We start from the raw sequence: 23,441 nt of genomic DNA on the forward strand, positions 1-23,441 counted from the left end.
AAGGACCGCCCAATGCAAAGCTCATCTGCGTCGGCTAACTATACAACAAAGTCAAGTATCTGGAAACCTGGAAAACTTCACCAGCATGGATAAGTCAGCCAGTTCGAGACGCTCATCACAAGCAAGTAGCACAGCTACTAATTCACTTTCCCCTTCCCCTTCCCCTTTTTCTTCTTCCCCGGCGTTGGCGGATCGGGGACACTAAGCGTCGCCTCCTGGATATCCTCCCCCTGACCCTGCAGGCGCTGCGAGCCACTAATGAAGAAAGTGAGATCACGGTTCTGCTCCTTCAGCTCCTCATTAACCTCCTTGATACTGCTAAGCTCGGCAGACAGGAAATCAATGCGCTCGAGCAGGGACTGGTTGATAGTTTTCTCCTCTCGCCAGTCCTTTTCCATGGACCTCGCCATCTGCTCGAACTTCTCGGCACGTTTCTCGAAGCGCGCGCGGTCTCGTTCCAATAGCGGGATTTTCTCGGTGGTCAGCGTTTTGTGCTGTCCTTCTAGCTCTGCGATGCGCGCGGAGAGTTCCTTCCACTCGTCCTTGGCAGAGGCGGACTCCGAAGCGGCTCGGGAGGCCTTGTCGGCGGCGCGCTCGACGATTTCTTCAAAGTACGCGCGCTGGCTTTCCAGCTGGCTTGTGAGGAGATGGGTGTATTCGACGCTCAGGTTTTCGAACTTGTCGCGCGGCACGGCATCGGACCAGTCCGGTGGATCGAGGGCGTGGTTATCCGCCGCGGGCAGTTCGACGAGCTTGCCGTCCGTTTTGCTTTGCAGGATGCGGTGCACGTACAGATCGCTGACGTAGTCCCAGACGCGGTGGGAGTCCAGGTCCATTGCGTACGCGTGCATGGTTTCCTTCCAGTGATCGAAGGCGTGTGCGCCGTCGTAGCGGCCGCAGCCGACGTTGCCGCAGATCAGACATGCCCAGAGATTGAGTTCGGAGTGGCACACGCTGCACTCGGCTGGGGATTCGAGGGATTGGGGCTTTTTGTGCAACTCGTCTTGCGTGTATCGACACACGGGACAGCCGCTGCCTTTCCATTTCTGGAGGCATGTGCAGTGAAAGACGTGCTGGCAGATGATAGTCAGGAGACCTGTCGTCTCGTCCATTCGTTCAAGGCAGACAGGGCACGTAGGCAATTCGATAAGTGCGGGAGTAGGAGGGGCGAGGGGCTTGATGGAAAGGGCGGCTTGGCCAGCTGACGACATGGGAGCGCGCCCAAGCGTAGCCGGATTGTGGGAGGGCGAGAGTGTACTAGATTCGGCGGGGGTGAGGACAGAAGATGTCTCCTCTTCAACGACTTGGATCTCAACAGCTTTGACGAAAACCACATGACAGGTCTCAGGCTGGTAGAATCAATCAGTATATATAATCTTAAAGGGAGGAAGGCACACTCACCTCCATGCTATTAAACACCTTCCCATTCCACTCCTTCTGCCACGTCATCGCCTTGTGCGCATTCCGAAACTTCATCAAAACCATGTACCGATTCGCGCGAGCGGTCTTGATCATCCGGAAATGGGCGACGTCATCCAAGGTCTTCTCGCCAACGAACCCCAAGAAATCCGAGGACGACATGTAAGACGGGACCGCCAGAATGCAGAGGGTTGTGCACTCTTCCTCAGGGTTCTGCGCAGACGAAGAATAAGTAGCGGGGAACGGATACGCCGTGAGGCTACCAGCAGAACCGCCCATCTGGGGCTGCTTGCTGCTGGCTCCAACTGCCGATTGTTGCTGCTGCTGGTCGCCAGGCTGCCTTGCCACGGCCGCAGAGCCTTTCAGGTAGGTCGGGTAGTCATCTTCGTTGCCAGTGAGGTAAGGCGTCTCCTGTGCTTCACGGTACAGGTGCACGATGCCCCAGACACTATCGGCGATTTTCTGGTCGAGGGGGATATAGCGACCTTTAGTGCGCTGGCCACCCAGAATGTCTGTTCCAATACCCGCAGCGACGAGATTATCCTCCATAGCAAAGGGAGGCGCATTCCCATGCTTGGAAGCGCGTCTCGCGGACCCTTCTTGCGGGGCCACCATGTCGATGCACGAGATGGAAATGGCACCGAAGCGCTTATCGTTCTCGATGTCGATAGAGTAGGTCGATGACTCAACCTGAGAGTCTGGGTAGGGAGTGCCAGGTGTCACGGAGCCGGAGGTGTAGGTGTTGAGGTTGGCGGTGTATTCAGCAAGAGAGGAGGAAGGAGTGGAGAGGTTGACCAGCGGTGTGCTTTTGGGTCGCTGCGCAAGTGTGGTCTCGGAGGGGGGATTACTACTCTGCGATTCATTCCCAGTTCCCGAGGATGTACGACTCGAAGTAACAGGACGCGTCGTCGCCGCCGCCGTCGACCGCTTCTGAAACGGAAGGAGAGCTTCCCATGCGTTATCCAAAGCCAGAGTCGCAGTCAACTGATCGGACGAGGTTTCGGTCGAGCGGAGCAGGAGTTCAAGTTTCAAATTGAAGAAGTAAGCCGGCATCAGGGGCGATGGTGAAGGTGGCTGACATTGCGAGCCGACTTGCACGCCGAGGACACGAGAGAGGTAGAGGTGGAGCACTTACTTGCAGAGAGCATGCGAACAGTGCGTGAAGTCACATCTGTTGGCTGTATCGATAAGAGGGCGGTGGCAGAATGTCGCATCGCCTCCGGTATCGCGGAGTGGCGAAAAAGAAGCGCGGCCCGATTGGATGGGAAATGGAGATATGCAGGGAGGAAGAAAATTCTTCTCTGCGTGGTGTGCCGTCCGTCGTCTCGGTAGTTGTTTCTGGGGCAAAGATAGAAGGTACCCGAAGTGTGAACATACTCCTCTACAGTGGATTACCCATGTCACTCCATATGATCCACTTTACTCGGAACATCACTGGATCTACATTTTACATTCTACATCTTACAATATGAACAGCTCAGTTGAGCAGCGAATCCAGCCTGGCTCAAATTGGTAGATGGTAAAGACTATCAGTTAAAAGGGCCAGCGAGAAAACATGGGTGGCTGCCCGTGTTTGAAAAAGAAAGAGAAGCCTCAGCTTCAAAAAACCGACCAAACGCCATGCAGGTCATGTAGAACCTATCGTAGTCGAGTAGAGCAGAAATCGTAAATCAGGAAGACCGGACCGGCTACTGGCCGCCACGGAGACGAAGCACCAGATGCAGCGTGCTCTCCTTCTGGATGTTGTAATCCGAGAGCGTGCGGCCATCTTCCAGCTGCTTACCAGCGAAGATGAGACGCTGCTGGTCCGGGGGGATACCCTCCTTGTCCTGAATCTTGCTCTTCACATTGTCGATGGTGTCTGAGCTCTCCACTTCCAAGGTGATGGTCTTGCCCGTCAGGGTCTTGACGAAGATTTGCATACCACCACGGAGACGGAGGACAAGGTGCAGAGTGGATTCTTTCTGGATGTTGTAGTCGGAGAGGGTTCGGCCGTCTTCAAGCTGCTTGCCGGCAAAGATCAACCGCTGCTGGTCTGGGGGAATACCCTCCTTGTCTTGGATCTTGCTCTTGACGTTGTCGATCGTGTCGGATGACTCCACTTCCAGGGTAATGGTCTTTCCCGTGAGGGTCTTGACGAAGATCTGCATACCACCGCGCAGACGGAGCACCAGGTGGAGGGTCGACTCCTTCTGGATGTTGTAGTCGGACAGAGTGCGGCCGTCCTCCAGCTGCTTACCCGCGAAGATCAGGCGCTGCTGGTCGGGGGGAATGCCCTCCTTGTCCTGAATCTTGGACTTGACATTGTCGATGGTGTCCGACGACTCAACCTCGAGGGTGATGGTCTTGCCGGTGAGGGTCTTGACGACTGTGGCAAATTAGCATCTTGGTTGCCTCAGTGGCTGGGGGTTATGTCACTTACAAATCTGCATACCGCCACGCAGACGGAGCACCAGGTGGAGGGTCGACTCCTTCTGGATGTTATAATCGCTCAGAGTACGACCGTCCTCGAGCTGCTTGCCCGCGAAGATCAGACGCTGCTGGTCGGGAGGGATACCCTCCTTGTCCTGGATCTTGGACTTGACATTGTCGATGGTATCGCTGGACTCGACCTCAAGAGTGATGGTCTTGCCAGTAACTAGAAGCAGGGGCAAGTTAGTCGCCCGTTCCGTGGCGAAAGAAACCGCGCAGCCCAAGTACGCGCCGGGTGAAGGAGGGATACTCACGAGTCTTGACGAAGATCTGCATGATGAGAGATGAGCGGTGCTCGCAGTGATGTGATGGGACCGGATATGGGAGATGGTAAGGTGGAAGGACCAAGAAGGCAGAAAGCGTGGGTGGATGGTGAGAGGAGAGAGTTGAAAGAGGGGGAATGCTTTAAGTAGGAGCGGTCGGGGGGCGATCTTAGTCAGAGACCGGAACAGAGGGAGAGAAGGAGATAGAAGCGTGAGTCAGCGGTGCCTGGGAACAGACAAGGCCTCGCTGACGCCACCACTGGCAGGTTCTAGACTGTTCACTAGTCCGAGACGACTAGCAGCCCCTGGCTCTCTTTTTTCTTGATCATACGAGTACTGTGACGTATTCTCCGTGTCTATCAGGGGAAACACTCCCGCCAACCCAGCCACATTCTACGTGATCGGGCCGACGGCAATGACGTGTGACGGCCGCGATCGAAAGAGAGGGGGTGGATAAGGCGATCACTGCGCCCCGTCAGGTGATCCCCGCTTTCGGATCCACACGTTCCTCGGCGTATACGGATGATGCGTAGTTATTGCCTGTTATGGACTACACGGGAAGAGAAAAGCATAGAATGACTCGTAAGAGATACTGACATACGCAAATGGTATAAAACGCCCTCTTTTCACCTCGTGGGCTCCCGATCCAAAAAAAGAAACATGGCCACCGGCAAGAATGCGAGCTAGGCCGAGGACATCCTGGACGACCCCCCGCAGTAGGTAATAGTGGTTGGTCCCGATCGGACCGAAAACAAAACATCATCAATGAGCAAAATAAAACCAAGACACCGTCGGCCGTACAGGGTCATAACATTCGTGATCCGCGTTCATCGCTGGTGAGACACAACTATGCGAGAAAGGTATACCACAAAGACAAGAGGGAAAAGTTAACAAAACACACACAGATAATAAGAAAGACAAAAAGATAGTTCAATGCAGCTCGTCAGGGCTGGCTCACTGGGAGCGCCCCCATCATCATCATCATCATCAAAAGAGGGTACAAAGCGCATTGTCATCACTTCAATAATAATAGTCGGTCGCGTATTCTCATCCAGTTCGTGTCGGCATCCGGGCAAACAGAAAAACGCTGGATCGCAAAATAGATCATCATCATGCGCATAGTCATCGCTGGAGTCGCTAATTCGCGCGAATCACGAGGCGCGACAGAAATTTGTTCGAAAGGCAGTCAAAGTCGCCGCGGTTGAATTTGGAGTTGGAGCGGCCGCGCAGGTAGCTCTCTGTGAGGGAGTCAGTCAGTAGGGTAACATGAGAACAAATGCGGGTGAACCTTACGGTGTTGTTCAACATGCTGCCGGACTTCGGTCATGGTGTTGCACACATCCGGGTTCGAGTACAGCAGCTGGTGGTGCTTCTGCGTGTCCCAGTCCGTGAAGGGGGGCAACTTCTGCGAGATAGCCTGGAAGAGTCCGACGATCACGCCAACGGGGGTGGTCTCCATGTCGCTGCAGAACTTGTCGACGGCGGGCTGGTCCTGGGTCCGATAGTGCGTGTCGAATTGCATCTCCTCCCACACGGCCAGCAGCATCGAGGCCAGCAGGAAGATCGTCGGCCAGTTCTTCAGCTTGTCGCCACTGTACACGCTGGAGTACAGCGCCGACAGCTCCTCCAACACGTCCTTTTGGAGCTCGCGCCACATGCTCGCCATGGCAATCTTGATCTGGAAGTTGATCATCACGGGCGCCACCGTCTTGCCGCGGAACTTGGAGGACTGGTCGTGGATCTTGCCCAGGAAGCCTTCCTCCTCACCGATGCCCTCCACGAGGGTCACATGCAGGGTTAGGTTGTATGCAAGAACCAGCTTCAGCGCTTTTCGGATCACGGGCATCTTGGTGCGGAAGTAGAAGCGGAAGGCAGTCTTGAGCATCTGGGTCAAGAAGGGAGTTCCCTCGAAGTAGTCGTCGACGAACTTCTCATAGGTTCCGTTCCCATCGATGTGGCGGTCCAGATAGTCCGACAGCATGGCGTGCGAGATACCCTCCATGCCAGCAGAGAGCCGGGCGGTCTCGACTTCATACTGCGTCGGTGGGCGGAGGATGGATTCGGTCCAGTCCATACTGAAGCACTGTTCATCCCGCACAAAGACCTCGCGGGCGTTGATCGGTAGAATCTGGCCATAGCCGTGGGTGACGAAGAGGGTGCGTTCGATGTCCGAAAATCCCGTAATGTTGCCCACCGAGAAGCCGAGGGAGATGTGACGCTCGTAGTCGGCCTTCCAGTCCTTCATGAAGTACCCGATCTCCTTGATGTCGATTCGCGTGCATGGGACCTGCCATAACCGTGCATGTGACGGCTGGCATCCCGCACACGGCTCGCCCTTGTCGCAAGTCTTCTTGAGGAACTTGCAGCGCAGACACGCCCGTAACTTCCGGATTTCACTCGCTTGCTTGCGTTGGTCAGGCTTGAGCGGACCCTTCCGCTTGCCGACCTTCTTTTCGGTCTCGGGTTTGCCGGTCTGCGATTGTTTACGGACCTTCGTCTCTGCCGTCTTGGCCGCAATGGGGCTCTTGCGGGACGGTTTCCGGCTTGGAGGCGAAGACGATGAAGCCGATGACCCGGATCCAGAGGATCGGGTCGGGGAGCCTGACTTCTTGATGGGCACAGGAATTGCCCGCATCATCGTACCAGGGCTGACGGCCGGCGGTGACCGTGAACCAGAAGAATGATCATCAGTGGAGCGGCGAGTTACCGTATTAATTGGAGGCGAAGACCCGGCAACACTGCCAATGGCTGTGTTGTGGGTATAGGGCAAGTCTAGGTTGGTGTCTGAGTTGGGGGAGCTGATAGGGTGCGAAATGTCCACAAAGCTGCCGTATGAGGTGGCGTACGACGATTCTGACAGGCTCCGATCATGCAGCGTCTGTGTGGGGTTCACAAAGACACCCTGTTGCTCATATGTAAAGTCTAGAGAGCGGCGATGATCGATGGTGCTCCAGCCGTTGTCGCTGCTGGACAGGGAACGGACCTCCAAATACGTATCCGTGGGCGAGCTGCTCTCCAGGACGCCGTGCGGGGCACCATACGGTGACACTTCGGCTAGACCCTCGGGGAAGGCCATCAGATCTGCCCGGAAATCGTGATACGTAAAAGGGACCATGGCATCGACTGGGGGCCCCGATAGCGGCAGATAGGGGCCGTCGAGCAGACCGGCGCTCATTTGACCCTGCGGGCCGGACATCATGTCCACGGGTGAAGATTGGATGGCCATGCCATAGCTCGCGGTGGTGAACTGGGGCGCCGACGAGGGGCCTTCAGCGGAATAGGGTAGCGAATGTTGATGATGGTGAGGGGTCTGTTGCATCTGAAATTGCCAGTCGAGCATCAAGGCTGGGTCGTGGGCCACCGACTGTTCAAGCGAGTGACCGCTGGTTTGCAAGGGGGAGAGATCATGGCCTTCCTGGGGCCGCTGGGAGGACTGGTCGACGCTCACGGGCCATGTTGGGTGGTGGAGATAACCTCGGGAGTCGTAGTCCACCCCGATGAGGCCGTCGTTCGGCATCTCAACATTTGACATGGCTTCGTGGGGGGTAGAAGAAAGGTGAAGGGGGAGACGGAGTGTTCCAGAGGGAAGCGAAGGACTCAAGTAAAGCGAGTCGCACAACCGGCGACGATGAAAGGGTAGCGGTGGGCGGGACAAAGCAGCGGTGAAGGGCTGGCGCTAGGAGTGTGGGGTGTCTTATTGCCACATCCTTAGTGGTTGGGATTATTGACAGGGCGTAGTCGTCGTTACTAGTCGGTGGTTGTTGTGGATGAGACTGTAGAGTTTGGTCCTGATTGGATTTATTCCGTTGTTTTTGTTGACTCTAGACTCCATTTGCTAGACTCTGTTCACCCATGGATAGCACCATGGATGAGCACGGGAGGACGGGAAGAGGCGATCAGTGGAGCGACGTCGTGGCAATACCAGATCGATCAGATGGCTTGTCTAGTCCAATCAGCACGTTGTCTTGGGCCATTAGTTCGCTGGTCCGCTGACCGTGCAGTAGCGAGCAGTCGTTAGTAGTCCATTAGCCACACGCTGGACTGGTCGACTCGCCCGCACGGATGTCCCGAGGCAAGGGGAGCACCAGCCACGCCTATCTAGGGAGGAGACCTGTCACATTGGCATGGCAGTTCTGACATGCAGGTTAAATAAATGCACGAGAATCTCCGACCGTGTAGGAGGAGTGGTCGTACGATTACATAGTAGTGGTAATAGTCGTAGGGTTGAGAGCAGGGAAGCACGGGTCAAGTGGAGTCGAACAATAGCAACGTCAAACTCGGTTCTCGACAACAATATTGATTAACTACGAACAATAACCACCATGGACAGACCACTGTCCGGTGTTGAATATAATAATTGATGCCACCCATCACCGTGCGGGCCAAACATCGCCGTCCTGTTCGTTTCCCATCTTCCACAACTACTCACCCCCCACTACTCGCCACCTCCACTACCTCCAAGAAGCCCGGTCGAGAGGCCGAACGGGCCTCCCGCAAAACAATGGCCAGTATCAGCCAAGAACCGCGCCCGGGAATCCCTGTCCTGTTCACGCAGCCGCCGCCCATCCGGGACCCGCTCGTCACAGAGACCCTGGATCTGCAGACCGAGACGGTCAACAAGTGCCTCCCGTTTCTGCAAGGCATCCACACCACCCAACGAGGCCCCTTCAACGCCCTCGGGGTTCCCGCGCTTCAGCGGGACCACCATATAGCCTATCTCTATGACTCCCTGGAGGACTATCCCGCCGGCTTTGTCGCCATGGACGCCAGCCGCCCGTGGATGGTCTACTGGGCGCTGGCCGGTTTATCGCTCCTAGGCGAGGATGTGACGCGATTTCGCAAACGGTGAGTTTTTTTTTCATTTTTTTCAATTCATTTTTTTTTCTGCTTGCCCTCCACATGGCTGTGACGCTATTCGCAACGGATTCTAAATTCTCCCAGCGTGGTCGAATCCCTTCGGCCCATGCAGAACCCCACCGGCGGCTTCGGGGGCGGCCATGGTCAAAGCTCGCATCTGGCAGGCAGTTATGCGACTATCCTGGCACTGGCAATGGTTGGGGGCGAGGAAGCTTTCGCATTGGTCGATCGCAAGGCAATGTGAGTTGTCTCTTTTTTTGGAACCCCTCTCTTACTGCATGTCCTTTCAAGTCTGACCGGTGTCCAGGTGGCAATGGCTGGGCCGCGTGAAGGCGGCAGATGGAGGCTTCTGCATGTGCGAAGGCGGGGAGGAGGATATGCGGTAAGCTATCACGATTCATGTGTTTCATGCATGCTGGGATTCCTGACTTGCCGCCAGTGGCGCCTACTGTGCTATGACCATTATCTCGCTACTCGACCTGCCGCTGGAACTTCCGCCGGATGTTGAAGCGCGCCGCGTGGGTCTCGAGAATCTCACCAGCGGGCTCCCGGAATACTTGTCGCGAAGTAAGAATCTACTGACCTTTGGATTTCATCAATGGTGCTGATCGATATTTCCCAGGCCAAACATTTGAAGGAGGCATATCCGGCAGTCCCGGGTGCGAAGCGCATGGCGCATATGCCTTTTGTGCACTGGCCTGCCTCTCTATTTTGGGGCCTCCTGAAGAAACAATATTCCAGTACGGACCTATGTTCTGAACTTCTATCGTTCAAGTCTCATAATCTGCTTCTAGGCACATGAATGTCCCTCTTCTGCTGTCTTGGCTATCTTCACGCCAGTATGCTCCGGAGGGCGGTCTTTCAGGGAGAACGAACAAGTTAGTAGATGGGTGCTACAGCCACTGGGTCGGTGGGTGCTGGCCATTGCTTCAGTCTGCGTTGGATGGAAAGCCACAGGGCACTGGCCGCCCGGAGATCTCAGTAGGCAGTCTGTTTAGCCGCGAGGGCCTCACTCGGTATATTCTGGGCTGCTGTCAATCCCATAATGGGGGCCTCCGTGACAAGCCGGGCAAGTAAGTCTTCCCACCACTGGCTTTGGCAACGCGGGCGCCGCTGACATGCAAGCCAGACACGCGGACTCTTACCATAGCTGCTATGTCCTCGCGGGCTTGAGCGCAGTTCAACACCACCACTATCGCACCGACCACAGCGTCTCCTCGAGCGAGATCTTCTCGTCAGCTTTCTCCTGGCGGTCTTCGCCGAATCGCGCAGAGGACAACGTATTTGAGAAGAGTGATCGCTTGGCACCCTTTCACCCGGTGTATGTCATTCCGCACCAGGCAGCGGAGAGGATGAGGCTCCGGTTTGAAGGCCAACCACTGCAGCCATAGCGGCCGGGAGGGGCGCCAACCGATGCAATACCATCTAGCAAAGATAGTCAGGGGCCTGCTGCTCGCCCCAGCCCCTCTCCCTTCAGGTGGTAGATTCTAGAGCGGGCTGCTGCGAACCCCGCGGCACAGGGGACTCCGCTCGGGGGTAGCGATAGGGTCTGAGGCCACGCGGGTGATGTATCCCCACGGCGTGCGAACGCAAGGGAGTTGCAAAAAAGCGAGTGAAACGTTGTCGGAGTGTGGCATTCATGGCATGGCATCCTTGACACGACAGCTCCAGAATTAGTTACTTAGCGTCATAGCTTACTTCTTCCCTCTCTTTGTCTTACCGACTTCTTGCCCATGTCGTCAGCGGCCACATTCCTTAGATCTAACAACCCTCCGAGATCCAGTCCTTTACGCCGATCCTGATATATCGGGGATCGACGCCCAGACCAGCAGGCGGAATTACTGCAGGACGCCCAACAGGGCAATCATACCTGTTTGAATCATAACGCCCTCCCCACCGCACGACATGTGCCAACTCATCACTGCGTCCGAATAATGCCTGTCGCGTAACTTCCGAGAGGGGAACGTGCAGTGGCTCGAGTCAATCAGCACAGTTAGCAAGGCCTGGCTATAGTTTCCGCCCACACTGAGTGAGAGAGAGACGCGCTCTGCACAACATGTGGTGTCGCTGTGGATCCTGCGCGTCTCGATAAAATGATCATCCAGCGGCAAATCGCGTCGACTGCGGGGTTTTTTTGGTCGGTCTCGTTAGCGACACAACACGGGTGGGAAAAAACTCAATGACGGATTGGAGATGCAACAAAGCGGCAGCGCCAGGACCATCAATTCCTCCCTCTCGCTGCAGAAAATAGTCAGGGAAAAAAAGATAGATCCCCTTTTCTTAGTCTCCGGTGGATTCCTTCTCGATCGGCGAATTGCAGCGGGAAATAATCGAGCAACTCCTAGTAGGCAACCTGGAGGCGATTACTCGGCTGGAATTCGACTGGCACGCAGCCATGCCAGCGCATCGGTTCTTAGTACGCTCCGAAACCGATTTTCATGTTGTTGTTTTTTAATTACTGTCCCGCCAGAGTACGGAGACAGTTTCCAGTACTGTCTGTTCGTTGCCTCCCGAATTATTGGCCAATTGTGGCCGTGGCCGCTGTGTTCTCGGATCTCGCGTTCGGGGTTTGTAACCTTGACACAGGCGAATATACGGTCAGCCCGGTTCCAGGGAGATGGATAGTTTTCCAACAGTGGGTATTGGAATCGGCCACCCGCCGTTTCGTGTAGCTAGCGTGTCTGTCCGCGTATCAGTTTGTTGTCCTTTCTTTTCCCTCTTCAGGCAGCGTTTGTCTATCGACACGCCCGACGGCGCGGCGAGGGATCCGCCTTTTTGTGTTTCGTTTCGTACTCTGCAACAATTGCAACGGCGCATTTCGCTTCGGCCCTGTCCTGTCCTGTCCTGTCCTGTATCGTGTCGTGTCGTGTACATTGAGGACAACACACACCTACCTCTAACACGGGTCTGACTCCTTTGCATTGCTGCAGCGTCCTGCCCCACCCGTTGGCGATGGAGTAGTTCAATCAATTGCTCATCTGTCTGGATCCGGATCTCCCCCCCCCTCTCTTTTCTTTGCTTGGTAAGAAAAAAAAATTAAAAATTGTTTTCTGTCTGCTTCTGTCGTACGGAGGAAACCGTGTATTTTGTATATGTGAATGGCGGGGTGGCGTGGCATCTTCGGATGTCTTTGTTGACCTTTTAGTCCTCGTCCTCGTCCTCGTCCGCTCTCTCTTCCTCTCTTTCTCATTTTTGCTTTTTGCTTTTTTCTTTACTTGCAGCCCTATCAGGCAAGCAAACCTTTTTGCTCCCACTGCAAGAAATTAGAAAGTGGGTTCCCTGTGAGGCCGGCAAACGCATATCCCGTCACCCAGTCCGCTGTCCGTGACAGCACAACACAGTGTCGCGGCGTTGGGCATCAAGTTCCGCATTTTGGAGTTGCCTCAGTCCAGCAGCTTAGCCTTTTCTTTCAGCCCTACCCGTTACCAGTTGCTTCAGCGGCCCAATTCCGTCCAATGCTGTCGGGGTAGCTGTCACGATTCACTGCAGAGTCGCCAGGGCCAACGAACGCCGTTGACCTACCTGTCTCACTGGGGCAAGCCTCAATTTATGCTCGGTTCGACCCATTCGCTCTTGCCGTCGTGAGATATGTACTATATGCTCTATCTGGCAAGTATGTACTTAATTTTCGTTGTATACTTGACTTGGCTTCTATTCTATTTCGGGATATGCATCCCAAAATTCATCATCTGCATTACCACATACCCAACCACCACCCCCTGCAGCATCCCCCAACTCCAGCCCCAAAACCACACTAACCCATTCCAACAGGTCTCTGCCGGCGCCGCCGCTGGCCAGAGCCAACATACGAGTCATCCGGCAATGAAGGCGGGTACAGCTGCGTGGTCCGAGTGAACAATCGCGAGTATCAAACAGACGCAATCTGCGAATCTGAGGTGCGCGCCCGCGAAAGCGCCGCCATGCGCGCGTACCTGATCTGCCGCAACTTCTCCGTCAACGACGGCATGTACCCCGCCGGCCACAGCCAGGGCGGCGCCGTGCAGGGGATTCCCGTTGCGATAGGCACGGGCCGTAAGTCTAGTCGTGATGACGACACGGATACCTCTGTCAGTAGCAGTGGCGGTAGCTCCAGTGGCGGGAGTAGCCCTGAGAACCGCGAGAGGATCGTGAGGCTGGGTGGTGCCGGTGGTCATCATCAGATCTCGCTGAAGGGTGGGGTGGACGTTACGGTTCCGACTTCGGCTAGGGCTCTTACTTATGGTGGGCATGGCGCCTAATTTGGAGGGAAAGAGAAGAGATGGAATTGAGAGGGGCCATTGCGTTATTGCAAATGCTTAGGCCCTGCCCTGCTTGTGATGAGGTTCTTTTACGAAGCTATGATTTACGACTGTGACTGCGCATTGTCATTGGCAGACTGTTTTCTGATAGATTGAAAAGCGACAACGTTGTCAGGACTGGAGATTTGTCGACACGACTGCTCAATTATGCTTGATGATTACTATGACTATGACCATGACCAACTAATGATGCATAGAGGGTGGAATGGGGCTGAGCGGTTCCTTGAATCGATCATCTCAGATTGTGTGTTTCCTGTTTCTGATGAATTTGCATCATCGTGGAGGTCGGCGATTTTTTTTTTTTTTTGTGTGTGTGTGTGTGTGTGTGTGTGTGTGTGTGTGTGTGTGTGTGTGTGTGTGTGTGTGTGTGTGTGTGTGTGTGTGTGTGTGTGTGTGTGCGTGTGTGTATGTGTGGCTTTTCTGTTTCTGCGTCGGTCTTTTCTGTCTGCTTTATCTTTAGATGCCTCTTTGTAGTTGCAAATAAGAGCTCCTCTCATTGGAATTGAGAACTATAATATGTGGTTTAGGTGACAATATATATTGCTAGTCAGTCAATTAGCGCCAGAACTCTGGGAGGCTGACAAGAGGGAATTTTGAACCATCCAGCCAGTCGAATAAGATCATACCAGTCCAGATAACTTTGCTCTATTCCATAGCATCTTTTTCCAGTTCATCTTCCATTACATGGAGAACCTTCAGGTAAATTCCTATCAGATCCAGTAGCTGGTAAACCGTAGATAAGCATAACTCTTGAATACGTCCGAGTTTCCATCTCGAGGCCAATAGTCGGAGGGTTCTTTTACAGACAGACAAACCCATTGCATAACCTTCTTCGGTAGATTCTCCAACCAGCCAAGAGAGTGAATGGGCGCACTGGTATATGCAAGGCAGAACGAATGGTGACATATTATCCATTCTCGTCTTTGAAACTTCCTCAAGAAATAATGCAAATTCAACGACACGGGAGTTAGCAACCTTCATCAGTTGAATAATATGCTGAGTAGATTCTCGAAGGAGAGCATCCGTGTGTATCCAAGTCGTCCTTGTTCTTGACGAAGGAGTCGCATGAATGTTGGCCTGTCAGTTTCATCAAAAAACTGGAATATGTCAGCCAAAGATGACTTTGAACTTGCTCGGGAAGAAGAGTCAGTCATCTGAGACAGAGCGCCTGGGAACTATACTCCATGTCTCCATTGGTGGAGGTTGACGTGATAAGTTCCAGAAGAGACGGAGTAGTTCCATGTGACGACTCGAATGGTTTGACAGAATCGCGACCTTCAATTGTCATCGTCGCGATGTTATAACTCGCCCGACAAGATTGGCCAATTATAAACCAAAATCCCTTACAGAATAATAATGTGGGAAGTCCGCAGCCTTCGTCAAAGTTATTGTGTAAAAGCGAAAACGGCGGCCGGGTACCAAGTGTGGCCGCGACCGAGGAACAAGCTTGCGAGCTTGGGTGGGGCGGGTTCACGCGGAGTCGCCACTGAATATCAACGCCGTTCTCGGTTTGGTTTTTCGGTAATAAATATTTGGTTCGCCCGACTTCTCCTCAATTCTTATTTCATCATCGATTCCTTACTTTCACAGCAGCCATGTCAGTCTGGAGTCAGTCCTACCCTCCCGCGCCGAAGTTCACGGACAAGGAATGTGGAGACCTGTCTGGAAAGGTGTGTTAATGCAGACAATTATCTTAGACTGGTTTCTGACTGGGATTTCGCAGGTATTCATTGTCACCGGCGGAGCTTCTGGAGTGGGCCGTGAGCTAGTCAACATCCTGTTTGCAAAAAATGGTACCGTGTATGTTGCTGCACGATCCGAGCCCAAGGCTCGGGATACTATTTCATGGTGCGAGGCAGAGCACCCGAGCTCCAGTGGCAAGGTGAAGTTTCTTCACTTGGACTTGGACGATCTATCGGGAATAAAGAAGTCCGCCGAAGAGTTCATGGCAAATGAAACCCGACTGGATGTGCTTTGGAACAATGCCGGCGTCATGGTACCGCCAGCGGGGAGCAAAACGAAGCAGGTGAGTTATCGATCAGATAATTTAGGATGCATACACCCTGAGATCAGGGATATGGTTTTCTTCCTTAAACTGACATGTATGTGGCATTAGGGCTATGAACTTCAAATGGGCACAAATTGCCTGGCTCCTTTCCTCTTCACCCAAAAATTACTGCCAATCCTTCAACGAACCGCAGCTACTGAGCCAAAAGGCTCCGTGCGGGTAGCCTGGGCCGGATCATTAGCGATCGATTTGGGTGCCCCCTCCGGTGGAATTGATATGGAGAATATCACATGGTCGAAAAAAGACGGAAGTCAGCGAGACAAATATTCCCAGAGCAAAACCGGAAACATGTTTTTGGCCTCAGAATTCGCTAAAAGGACTCAAAGCGAAGGAGTCGTTCATGTTGCGTTCAATCCTGGCAACCTGAAGAGTCCTTTGCAAAGACATATGGGGACTATTACGAACGCCCTGACCGTAAGATTCCCTACAATGTTTACCAAATGATGATAGGGCTAATTTTGAATGCCATTGGCATTCTAACAGGGATGGTTGCTCCATCATCCCAAGTTTGGTGCCTTTACTGAACTATACGCCGGCTTGTCACCCGATATCCAACCGGAACAGAATGGCTCATATGTCATCCCATGGGGCAGACTACATGTCCCGAGGAAAGATTTAGTGGATGCTATGAAGAGCCGGGAAGAAGGTGGTACCGGGGTCGCTGCCGCGTTTTGGGACTGGTGCAAAAATGAGACAGCACAATATGAATAGCCTTGTCAGTTTGGAGACTGAGGTGCAGGATCAGGGAGGTATTTATGTTTGGGATAGTTGAGTCGCGTGATCACTGAAGAGGGTAAACCATACTATAGGACGTTTGTTTTATTTAATATGTATGCAAAATCGAATGATTTTAGTAAACACACCAAAATAACGACGGTTTCATGTCTCAAATCCCTGCACGGAGGAGATAGCTCCCGAAGCGAGCACCGCCACAACGTGCGCCACACTGACGTCAGACGGATTTATCCAAGCAAGGCAGGGAGGTTGAGATGCGCTTGCAAGGATGGCCACACCTAATTGGTTGAGCCTGCCACATCATATTCAAACAACAGGGAACGTGTCGCATAAAATGACCTGAAACCATTCTAAACCGTCCACGATTTCACTCATCGAACCATGCCTCTATCTTCGAAAAGACACAGCTGAGACATAGAGCGTCCTTCGAGCTTAGCATCCAACCATGCTTCCTTGGGTACGGAGCGCCAGCTCGCTTTCGGGGACAGCAGCTGGCCGAGTGTGGCAGCCGGGTGTCAGAGTATACCCGCCACCACGGGGCTTGCGGTCGATTGCACTGAATAATGCGACTGGACTTGGTCATTCATCTTCTCTCCGGCAGATACACTGCCTAGCCCAGAATGGAGGTCGCTCACATCCTCGACTTTCAGGGGTGCGAACACTATTGGTGTCAGCCAGCCCATCTAGAGCATCTCTTGAGATGGTGGCAGAAGGTCGATATATGCGCAACGGAATGCACCAAACCCGTTTCTTTAGGAAGATAAACTGTACCAAGGCCACCGACAGCCGCAAAACGGAAGAGATTCTTCAGCGCTTTGAGACCAAGGAGGATGAGGAAGACACTCGACCACAGCGGCAGGTGTTGAATGAAGAGGGCAAAAGGTCGCAGTCCACCTTGGAATCCGACAAACAACCTCACAGTATGAGCAAGGGTAAGTGGGCTCGTTGTATCTAGACTTGATACTTTCTGATCACCAACAGGGAAATTGTTGACGACACCATCGCGGCTTTTCAAATTGATCATTCCGTTAAATACCATTGGCAACCAAAACCATGGTCAAGGTGAATATCCACTTTATGCGTGAGCTGTACTGCAGTATGCTAACTTCCATGTAGGGGTTGAACCCATAGCTATTTTGGTGCATCCTCAACAGCCGCTCTCGTATTTGGAGCGGCTAATTCAGTCAGAACTGCCACCAATCAAGGGCGAGCATGGGAAACCACGAGCACCAGCAATTTCGTTTATTGTATTGCAGCATGACGACAGTGCAATCAAACCAAAGAAGAAGATTCCAGGAGACATGGATATAGATGCCGGACAACACGACGCAGAGTTGAATGAGGATATTCTCGACAGCGAGAAGCACCCTGGGAGTGGAGTACCTGCAGAGCGCCGACGAAGATCCAGAGAAGAAGATGCAGAGACATACAGCTATCCGCGCAGGACCAACTCCGACGAAGCCGAAGCCGAACGCTTTGTGCGGTGGTCCCAAGCTACAGAGGTGGGAGACTTCATCCGCGACGCAGCGCGGGCACGCGAATTCATCGTCACGATAGAAGGGGCTCCATCCGGACTGGGTCAGATCCGAATTGGAGTTCCGTCGTTTAGCGAGCGCACCCATTTTCTTCGCATGCGGCTGCGCAAGCTCTCACGGCGAATTAAGGGCATTGCCGAGATCAAGCACGAATGTGATACGCTTGCTCACCGCGGCGCGCAACGCGTGGCTATTGGCGGGTTCGGGATACTGTCGACGTGGTGGTACATAGTGTACAGATTGACCTTCGAGACGGATCTGGGCTGGGATACTATGGAACCAGTCACCTACCTGGTCAGCTTGTCCACGCTGATGGGCGGCTACCTGTGGTTTTTATACCATAATCGAGAGATCTCGTACCGATCCGCGCTTGATTTCACCATCAGCGCCCGGCAGAACAAACTTTACCAGCTGCACAATGTCGACCTTCAATTATGGGAATCTCTGATTGACGAGGGCAACGCACTCCGTCGCGAAATAAAGAGCATTGCAGCCGAGTACGACGCCGAGTGGAATGAGCGTGCCGACGAGCATGATGAGTCAGTTACTGAGGCTCTGAGGTCGGAACGACGCCACAAGAACGGCAAAAGTAATGGCAAAGATGGCAAAGACGGTAAAGACGGCAAAGACGGCGGGGACGACGACTGATTAGGGGATTGTACGATTACACCCTTCTCTTCACGTGGATGTTTTTGTTTCGGTAGACATGGAGCGTGTGTCCATTTGAATCGCATCGCACCTCATAGCAGTCATTTCAATTTCGCTATACAGTCATACCCAAGCTCCGACTACAGAGCTTACTTGTAACTGGGCTCAGACGTGGGCAGGCAATTGGCATTAAATTTCTGGCTTTCAGTTACCCCAAAGCAATACCTACGCACTTCATCAAGCGATACCAAAAAATAAGCGAAAAATAGACAAATTAGAATTGAAAACCCCTCCACCACCTTAGAGCGTCCCATTCCGCACTGGATCGTAATACTTCTTCGGAGGAGGCGGTGCCCCTTCGACTTGTTTAGACCGCTTGTCTACGATCGAGACCATATCAGCAAGAGCATATAATTCAAATAATTCAGAAAGCCAGAAAACTCACCATCACAGGCATGACTCTCCCCTTTTCTCCGATTCCGATTATTCCTCACATCCCGCGACCGAAACACGCTGTACAGCAACCACCCAGCGACCCAGTTGGGCCCGTACTCGCCATTAGTTCCACCGCGGTCAAACAGTGGGCGAGTCAGTGGGCCCGCATTGCGCCAGATCTCTAGGATAGCCCAGCGCTGACGCTCTGGTCGAATATGGTGCCAGAAGAAGGGCGGGCGAGTGGCTGGATCGGCGGCCACGCTGTCTAGCAGGTGCGTTGTGTCTTGGTTCATGCGGTTGTAGACCATGATTGCTTCATCCTGGAAATTGTTAGTTTGAAGTCTGTGGAGATTGGGTAGAGATAGAAAGGGAAGGAAGGATCGCATATAGGTGTACAGTCCAAATCTAGAATGGTGGTTACTCACTCGCATGGCTCGGTAGTACTGTTCATGCTGCGAGTCGCGAGGATCTAGCACCAGTGCGTGCATGAATTCTTCTTTGGAAACTCGCGGGCCGACGGCCATGGCGCTGGCTGGATCGAAGGAATATAGAGATGAGGTGTGCGGAATGATATAAAGAATATGGGCAAGTGCTTGAGCAGGATGCTACTCGATGCTTGCAATATATCGAAATACTTGAGAGGTGTAGACAAAGTCGATCAGTCGATCAAGAAGCAGGACTTTATATCCATCCAGCGACGACGGCACCGCATTCAAACAAGGACCAACGGCGAGGCCATTAGTTCCCCGGCCTGACCCCACCAACGGCCGTTGTTCAGTCTGCTTGCACGAGGCCGTCACCACCAGTGGGTGGTGGCCAGGGCTTGCTTGCGAAGGGAGCTATCGGGGAATAGGCCAGCAATCGGATCGCTTCTCCGAGATCCTGGATGGAGCAGGGGCGTATCGTATCAACAACGAACGAATGGATGGGTCTAGCTCGCCAACACAGCACGCGGCCAGGCGCAATCAGGCGGAAGAGGGCCGTGCCAGGAGCAGACGCGCGCCAGCCGGGAAAGCAACTAGGTTTTGTCTTGTCGAGGCTGCTGGATGTGACAGCTGCTCGAGCTCTCCTGCTTTTGGTGCGCTTGGTTGTATATGCATGTACCAGCACGGCAGGGCAGGGTGCAGAGGAGCGGGGAAAGAGGGAATTATAGAGCTTGTCTGCAGGGAGGGAGGGCCTGTAGACCGAATCCGGATGTCGATGGGAGGATATTCGCGGGTCTCTGTATGGAGCAGGGTTGTACAATATGCGCCTGTTCGCCAACCACGCCCGCGTCTCTCAGCTTCCAACCCTGGCACAGCTGCACACGCCAGACCAATGAGAGCTCCGAGTAGATTTAGCAAGGACTAATTCCTTGGGACCCTTTTCTTGCTCTTGGAGACAAACGGTTTACTACAGAGGGATAGGAAAGCGTGTCTTCATCCGGACGAAACAAACAGAGGACCCAACTGGCAGTCAGGAAGACGGGGTCGAGGACTGAGCGACGTCGCGCAAGGCACGCTGGCTGTTGACGGAGCCCGCTGAAGAGAGTCGAGTCTGCTAGCCGAGACAGACAGACGACAGACAGATATATGTCTGCGTGCATGCATGCTGAATCATTCGTCGAGGCTAGATGGGCATCGATTCTGTGTCTGTAAGATGATAGGTATAGTGCAAGCAATTCGATGGATATCTTGACTGACTGGGCTAGGGATGACTCCGAACCGTGGATACGGGCAAGTGCATATCCGAAATTAGGAATTCTAATTCCAAACTTGACTCTTGAGTGCAGATACCTGCAGCTGTATATATGTATATCACTTTCAGCAGTGTACGCTGACCACGAAGTCGAGCCTTGCTAAACATTCCAGACTTTGCCAGAGTCTTCCTGGAAACAACAGGAACAACAGGAATGAGAATAGAAAAATGCGCCTGTCCGGTGGTGCTGCCAAGGCATCCAGCTGCGCAATAAAAAAACGAGGCCCGTTGGAGCTGTAGTGCAACAAGGCGCCCGACCCGCCGCCAGGCCAGGTTGCAATAAGAGGCAATACCTCCAGCCAAAACTGCCCACTTGCTCCTGCCTGCATTTCAGCACTGCACGTCCGTTATCTTTGTACAGTTCTCGGTGTGGGAAAGCACGGCTTGACTCGACTCTAGGTAGGTGGCTCGTTTGTCTCGTAGCTCACGGCCGCAGAGCCGCGTGGGACAGGAAGCAAAGCCAAATAAATCAAAGTCACTTCAAATCTGTCTGTGTCGTACACAGATTCGGATAAGAGATTGGATCGTCTTCTCTATTGTCCTGAAACCAGGTACTTGCCCCTGTGTCAATTAACAACCAAGAAAAAGACCGCAAGAAAAGACTTGAGTCGTTCGTTCGGAGAGCGGGTATCCAGAATCTGTTCCTAGTTCTGCACAGTCCCGTCCTCGCCGTTGTTGTTCCCAGACAGACTGCCGTGACACTGTTAAAGAGAAGAGGAGCAGTCCAAAACTCGAGCCGAGAAAAGATACTAGGAAGGAGCTCTGGCCACTGCAAGTTCCCGACACCCGTTTTCAAGAATGCAAGGCGGATCTCAATTTCTAGGCCGAATGTCAACTGTCAGTTTGGAGGTGCGTTTGTTGCCTGCGGCTTTATGTGCTCTCCCCGGGGGAAGTCCAGTAAAAGACGGTAGAGCGGTAGAGCGGACAGATCATGTGAGCATATTGAGGATATCTATTACGTCCATGGATGTATGTATTCAGCAGCATTACCATGAAGGCGACTAGGTCGGGACGATCGGCTCCTGCGATCGACTACTAGCTTCGATTGTGCAGGTCGTGTGCCTTATCTCTCGATCCGGGGCAAGTCGATTCAAGCTTATCGGGGCGCACTTGAGCCTCATGCAAGTGGCGCCGAAGGAAGCTTTGCAGGGAGCGCCAATCGACGCCTCGCGGTGTTGATCTTGGGCTGGGCGTGAGTTTAACGCGGCACCTGGGTTTACGGCGGCTATTCCAGCCAAATATACGGCAGCGTGGGCGTTTTGGACCTACCGATATGTACTCGTTTTCTAGGAGGCACAGCACAGAAGCAGCATAGCTAGACAGAGACGCTCGGATTTCCGTATCTTTGGTACTCTGTAGTCTCCTCGGCATTTGGGGGGTGTAAGTCTCGTTGCGATTTCTTCAGATCTGCCTCAAATGGCAGAACCAGAAAGAAAGAAAAAAAAGGGCCCCTTTCGAGAGGTTGGAGAAGGGAAGGGGGGATTGCGGGATTGTATGTACGTCAAAAAAACCAGAAACCAGAAAAAGCCATCGCAATGCTCCATCCTGCGCTTGAAGTAAAGGAAAAGGAAAATGGAAAGGTGAGAAATCAAACCGTCTCGCGTGGTCCACGACTATTTCTTAGTCTCTTTCTCCTCCTTCTTGGTGGTGGTGGGCTCCTCCTCCTTCTTTGTCTCCTTCTGCTCCTTTTGTTCATCTTCGGGCTTCACCTCTTCCCCATAGAATCGGCGCAAGAACTTCTCGACTTCCGTGTAATCGGCCTTGACATCTGTGAGAGTGGACTGGATGTGCTTCAGGGAGACCTCATTGTCGGGCTCGTCGACGACTCCGGCCTCGTCCTTGCCGGCGCCGTAGTGTTGGATCTTCTCACAGGAATCCTTGACCTTGGTCAGGCCCAGGGTAGCAGATGAGCCCTTGAGAAAGTGGCCGAGAGAAGAAAGTTCCTTAAGGTTCTTTTTCTTCCTGTTGGGCGAGTTAGAGGTGATTTCAGAAAAAAGAGGATAACACAACACATACAGTTCATCCTCCATTTTCTTAAATGTGGACTTAGCCTGGTCAAAGAAACCATAGACAATGCCCTTGCTGAAATCACGGTCGTCCTCATCATCCATCTCGAGGATCTGCTCAAAGGTGCTCTCATCGATGATATCTTTGACATCTGACAGCTTGGGCGGACCCTGCTTCTTGGCCTGTGCATGGATGTTAGTCTGGATTTATAGGATGCCAACACAAAGACCTACAGGGTCCTCTGCCTTCTTGGTGTCGGCAGGAGGCATGTTGTGAGTTGAGAATTGCAAAGCGACTTTTCACACTTGTTTTTGAGCACCGGATTTGGCCTTGCCAGTCTTAGAGCCGAATGGCCTGGTCTGCTTTGGATCTCCGTTAGCCGCAGTCCATATTGCTTTGAGATCGATCATAACAAGCACACAAATAGGAAGAATAAGATCGACCAGGGCGTACCGATCTGTCGCAGTACTATGGGTTTTGTGGACGATCTGCCTTATACACAGGGGGATTACACAGTAAGGCAAGGAGAGGCAAGAAGATGACGACGAAGCAGGGGAGTGCATGATGCAGATTGATAAGATGACTCTTGCATCGTGCCCGACAGGGAAGAATGCATCGACTGACTGTCAGGGCGGATAGGAAGGGAAGCGAGCGCTTACTGTGTGAGAAGCGGCACGTAGGGGGTAGGGGCAGGGTGGTTGGTGAAGACGAAGAAGGGGACAAGGGAAAAGAAAATTGCTAATTGGAGGAGAGAGAGAGTGGGAGTGAAATAGTGTATCATGCACTTTCCACGGGAGGCACGGACAGGCACCGGAGACGGTAGCGGGGGATTATTGAGTGCGGGATGAACGCACAGGCAGCAGAAAGGAAACGAAGGAACAAGGAAAAAGAGCGAATCAATCAATCGGGTATCGCGCGTAGGAGAAGGTGTAGAAGGAGGGGCAGTAGTCCGTCAGTCAGGGTTTGT

General features: G+C 53.1%; 8 protein-coding genes across 8 annotated transcripts; 4 read left to right on the plus strand and 4 right to left on the minus strand.

The window, feature by feature from the left end:
- Positions 1–137: 137 nt before the first annotated feature.
- On the minus strand, positions 138–2,472 carry N7474_001298 (putative RING and UBP finger domain protein; the record flags this gene model as incomplete). The annotated part of the gene is made up of 2 exons (XM_057192713.1): positions 138–1,349; positions 1,402–2,472. The coding sequence occupies 2 exons, from the start codon at positions 2,470–2,472 to the stop codon at positions 138–140; spliced, it is 2,283 nt and encodes a 760-aa protein (XP_057057666.1).
- Positions 2,473–5,291: 2,819 nt separating this feature from the next.
- N7474_001299 (Zn(II)2Cys6 transcription factor domain-containing protein) lies at positions 5,292–7,686 on the minus strand (the record flags this gene model as incomplete). Its single annotated transcript, XM_057192714.1, has 2 exons — positions 5,292–5,392; positions 5,448–7,686. 2 exons carry the CDS (start codon positions 7,684–7,686, stop codon positions 5,292–5,294), a joined length of 2,340 nt encoding a protein of 779 aa, XP_057057667.1.
- An 828-nt stretch (positions 7,687–8,514) lies between these two features.
- N7474_001300 (CAAX farnesyltransferase subunit beta RAM1) lies at positions 8,515–10,402 on the plus strand (the record flags this gene model as incomplete). Its single annotated transcript, XM_057192715.1, has 7 exons — positions 8,515–8,999; positions 9,096–9,251; positions 9,319–9,393; positions 9,451–9,578; positions 9,634–9,751; positions 9,806–10,084; positions 10,141–10,402. 7 exons carry the CDS (start codon positions 8,515–8,517, stop codon positions 10,400–10,402), a joined length of 1,503 nt encoding a protein of 500 aa, XP_057057668.1.
- Positions 10,403–12,599: 2,197 nt separating this feature from the next.
- Positions 12,600–13,249, plus strand: N7474_001301 (uncharacterized protein; the record flags this gene model as incomplete). The annotated part of the gene is made up of 2 exons (XM_057192716.1): positions 12,600–12,624; positions 12,783–13,249. 2 exons carry the CDS (start codon positions 12,600–12,602, stop codon positions 13,247–13,249), a joined length of 492 nt encoding a protein of 163 aa, XP_057057669.1.
- Positions 13,250–14,904: 1,655 nt separating this feature from the next.
- On the plus strand, positions 14,905–16,088 carry N7474_001302 (uncharacterized protein; the record flags this gene model as incomplete). Its single annotated transcript, XM_057192717.1, has 4 exons — positions 14,905–14,979; positions 15,033–15,335; positions 15,426–15,791; positions 15,861–16,088. The coding sequence occupies 4 exons, from the start codon at positions 14,905–14,907 to the stop codon at positions 16,086–16,088; spliced, it is 972 nt and encodes a 323-aa protein (XP_057057670.1).
- A 724-nt stretch (positions 16,089–16,812) lies between these two features.
- Positions 16,813–18,295, plus strand: N7474_001303 (uncharacterized protein; the record flags this gene model as incomplete). The annotated part of the gene is made up of 3 exons (XM_057192718.1): positions 16,813–17,044; positions 17,094–17,174; positions 17,229–18,295. 3 exons carry the CDS (start codon positions 16,813–16,815, stop codon positions 18,293–18,295), a joined length of 1,380 nt encoding a protein of 459 aa, XP_057057671.1.
- A 300-nt stretch (positions 18,296–18,595) lies between these two features.
- On the minus strand, positions 18,596–19,254 carry N7474_001304 (uncharacterized protein; the record flags this gene model as incomplete). Its single annotated transcript, XM_057192719.1, has 3 exons — positions 18,596–18,675; positions 18,741–19,050; positions 19,156–19,254. The coding sequence occupies 3 exons, from the start codon at positions 19,252–19,254 to the stop codon at positions 18,596–18,598; spliced, it is 489 nt and encodes a 162-aa protein (XP_057057672.1).
- Positions 19,255–22,080: 2,826 nt separating this feature from the next.
- N7474_001305 (Hpt domain-containing protein) lies at positions 22,081–22,743 on the minus strand (the record flags this gene model as incomplete). The annotated part of the gene is made up of 2 exons (XM_057192720.1): positions 22,081–22,656; positions 22,708–22,743. 2 exons carry the CDS (start codon positions 22,741–22,743, stop codon positions 22,081–22,083), a joined length of 612 nt encoding a protein of 203 aa, XP_057057673.1.
- Positions 22,744–23,441: the final 698 nt, after the last annotated feature.

Source organism: Penicillium riverlandense, assembly GCF_028828495.1.
Source record: "Penicillium riverlandense strain IBT 135883 chromosome Unknown utg000001l_segment0_segment0, whole genome shotgun sequence".
Lineage (NCBI taxonomy): Eukaryota > Fungi > Ascomycota > Eurotiomycetes > Eurotiales > Aspergillaceae > Penicillium > Penicillium riverlandense.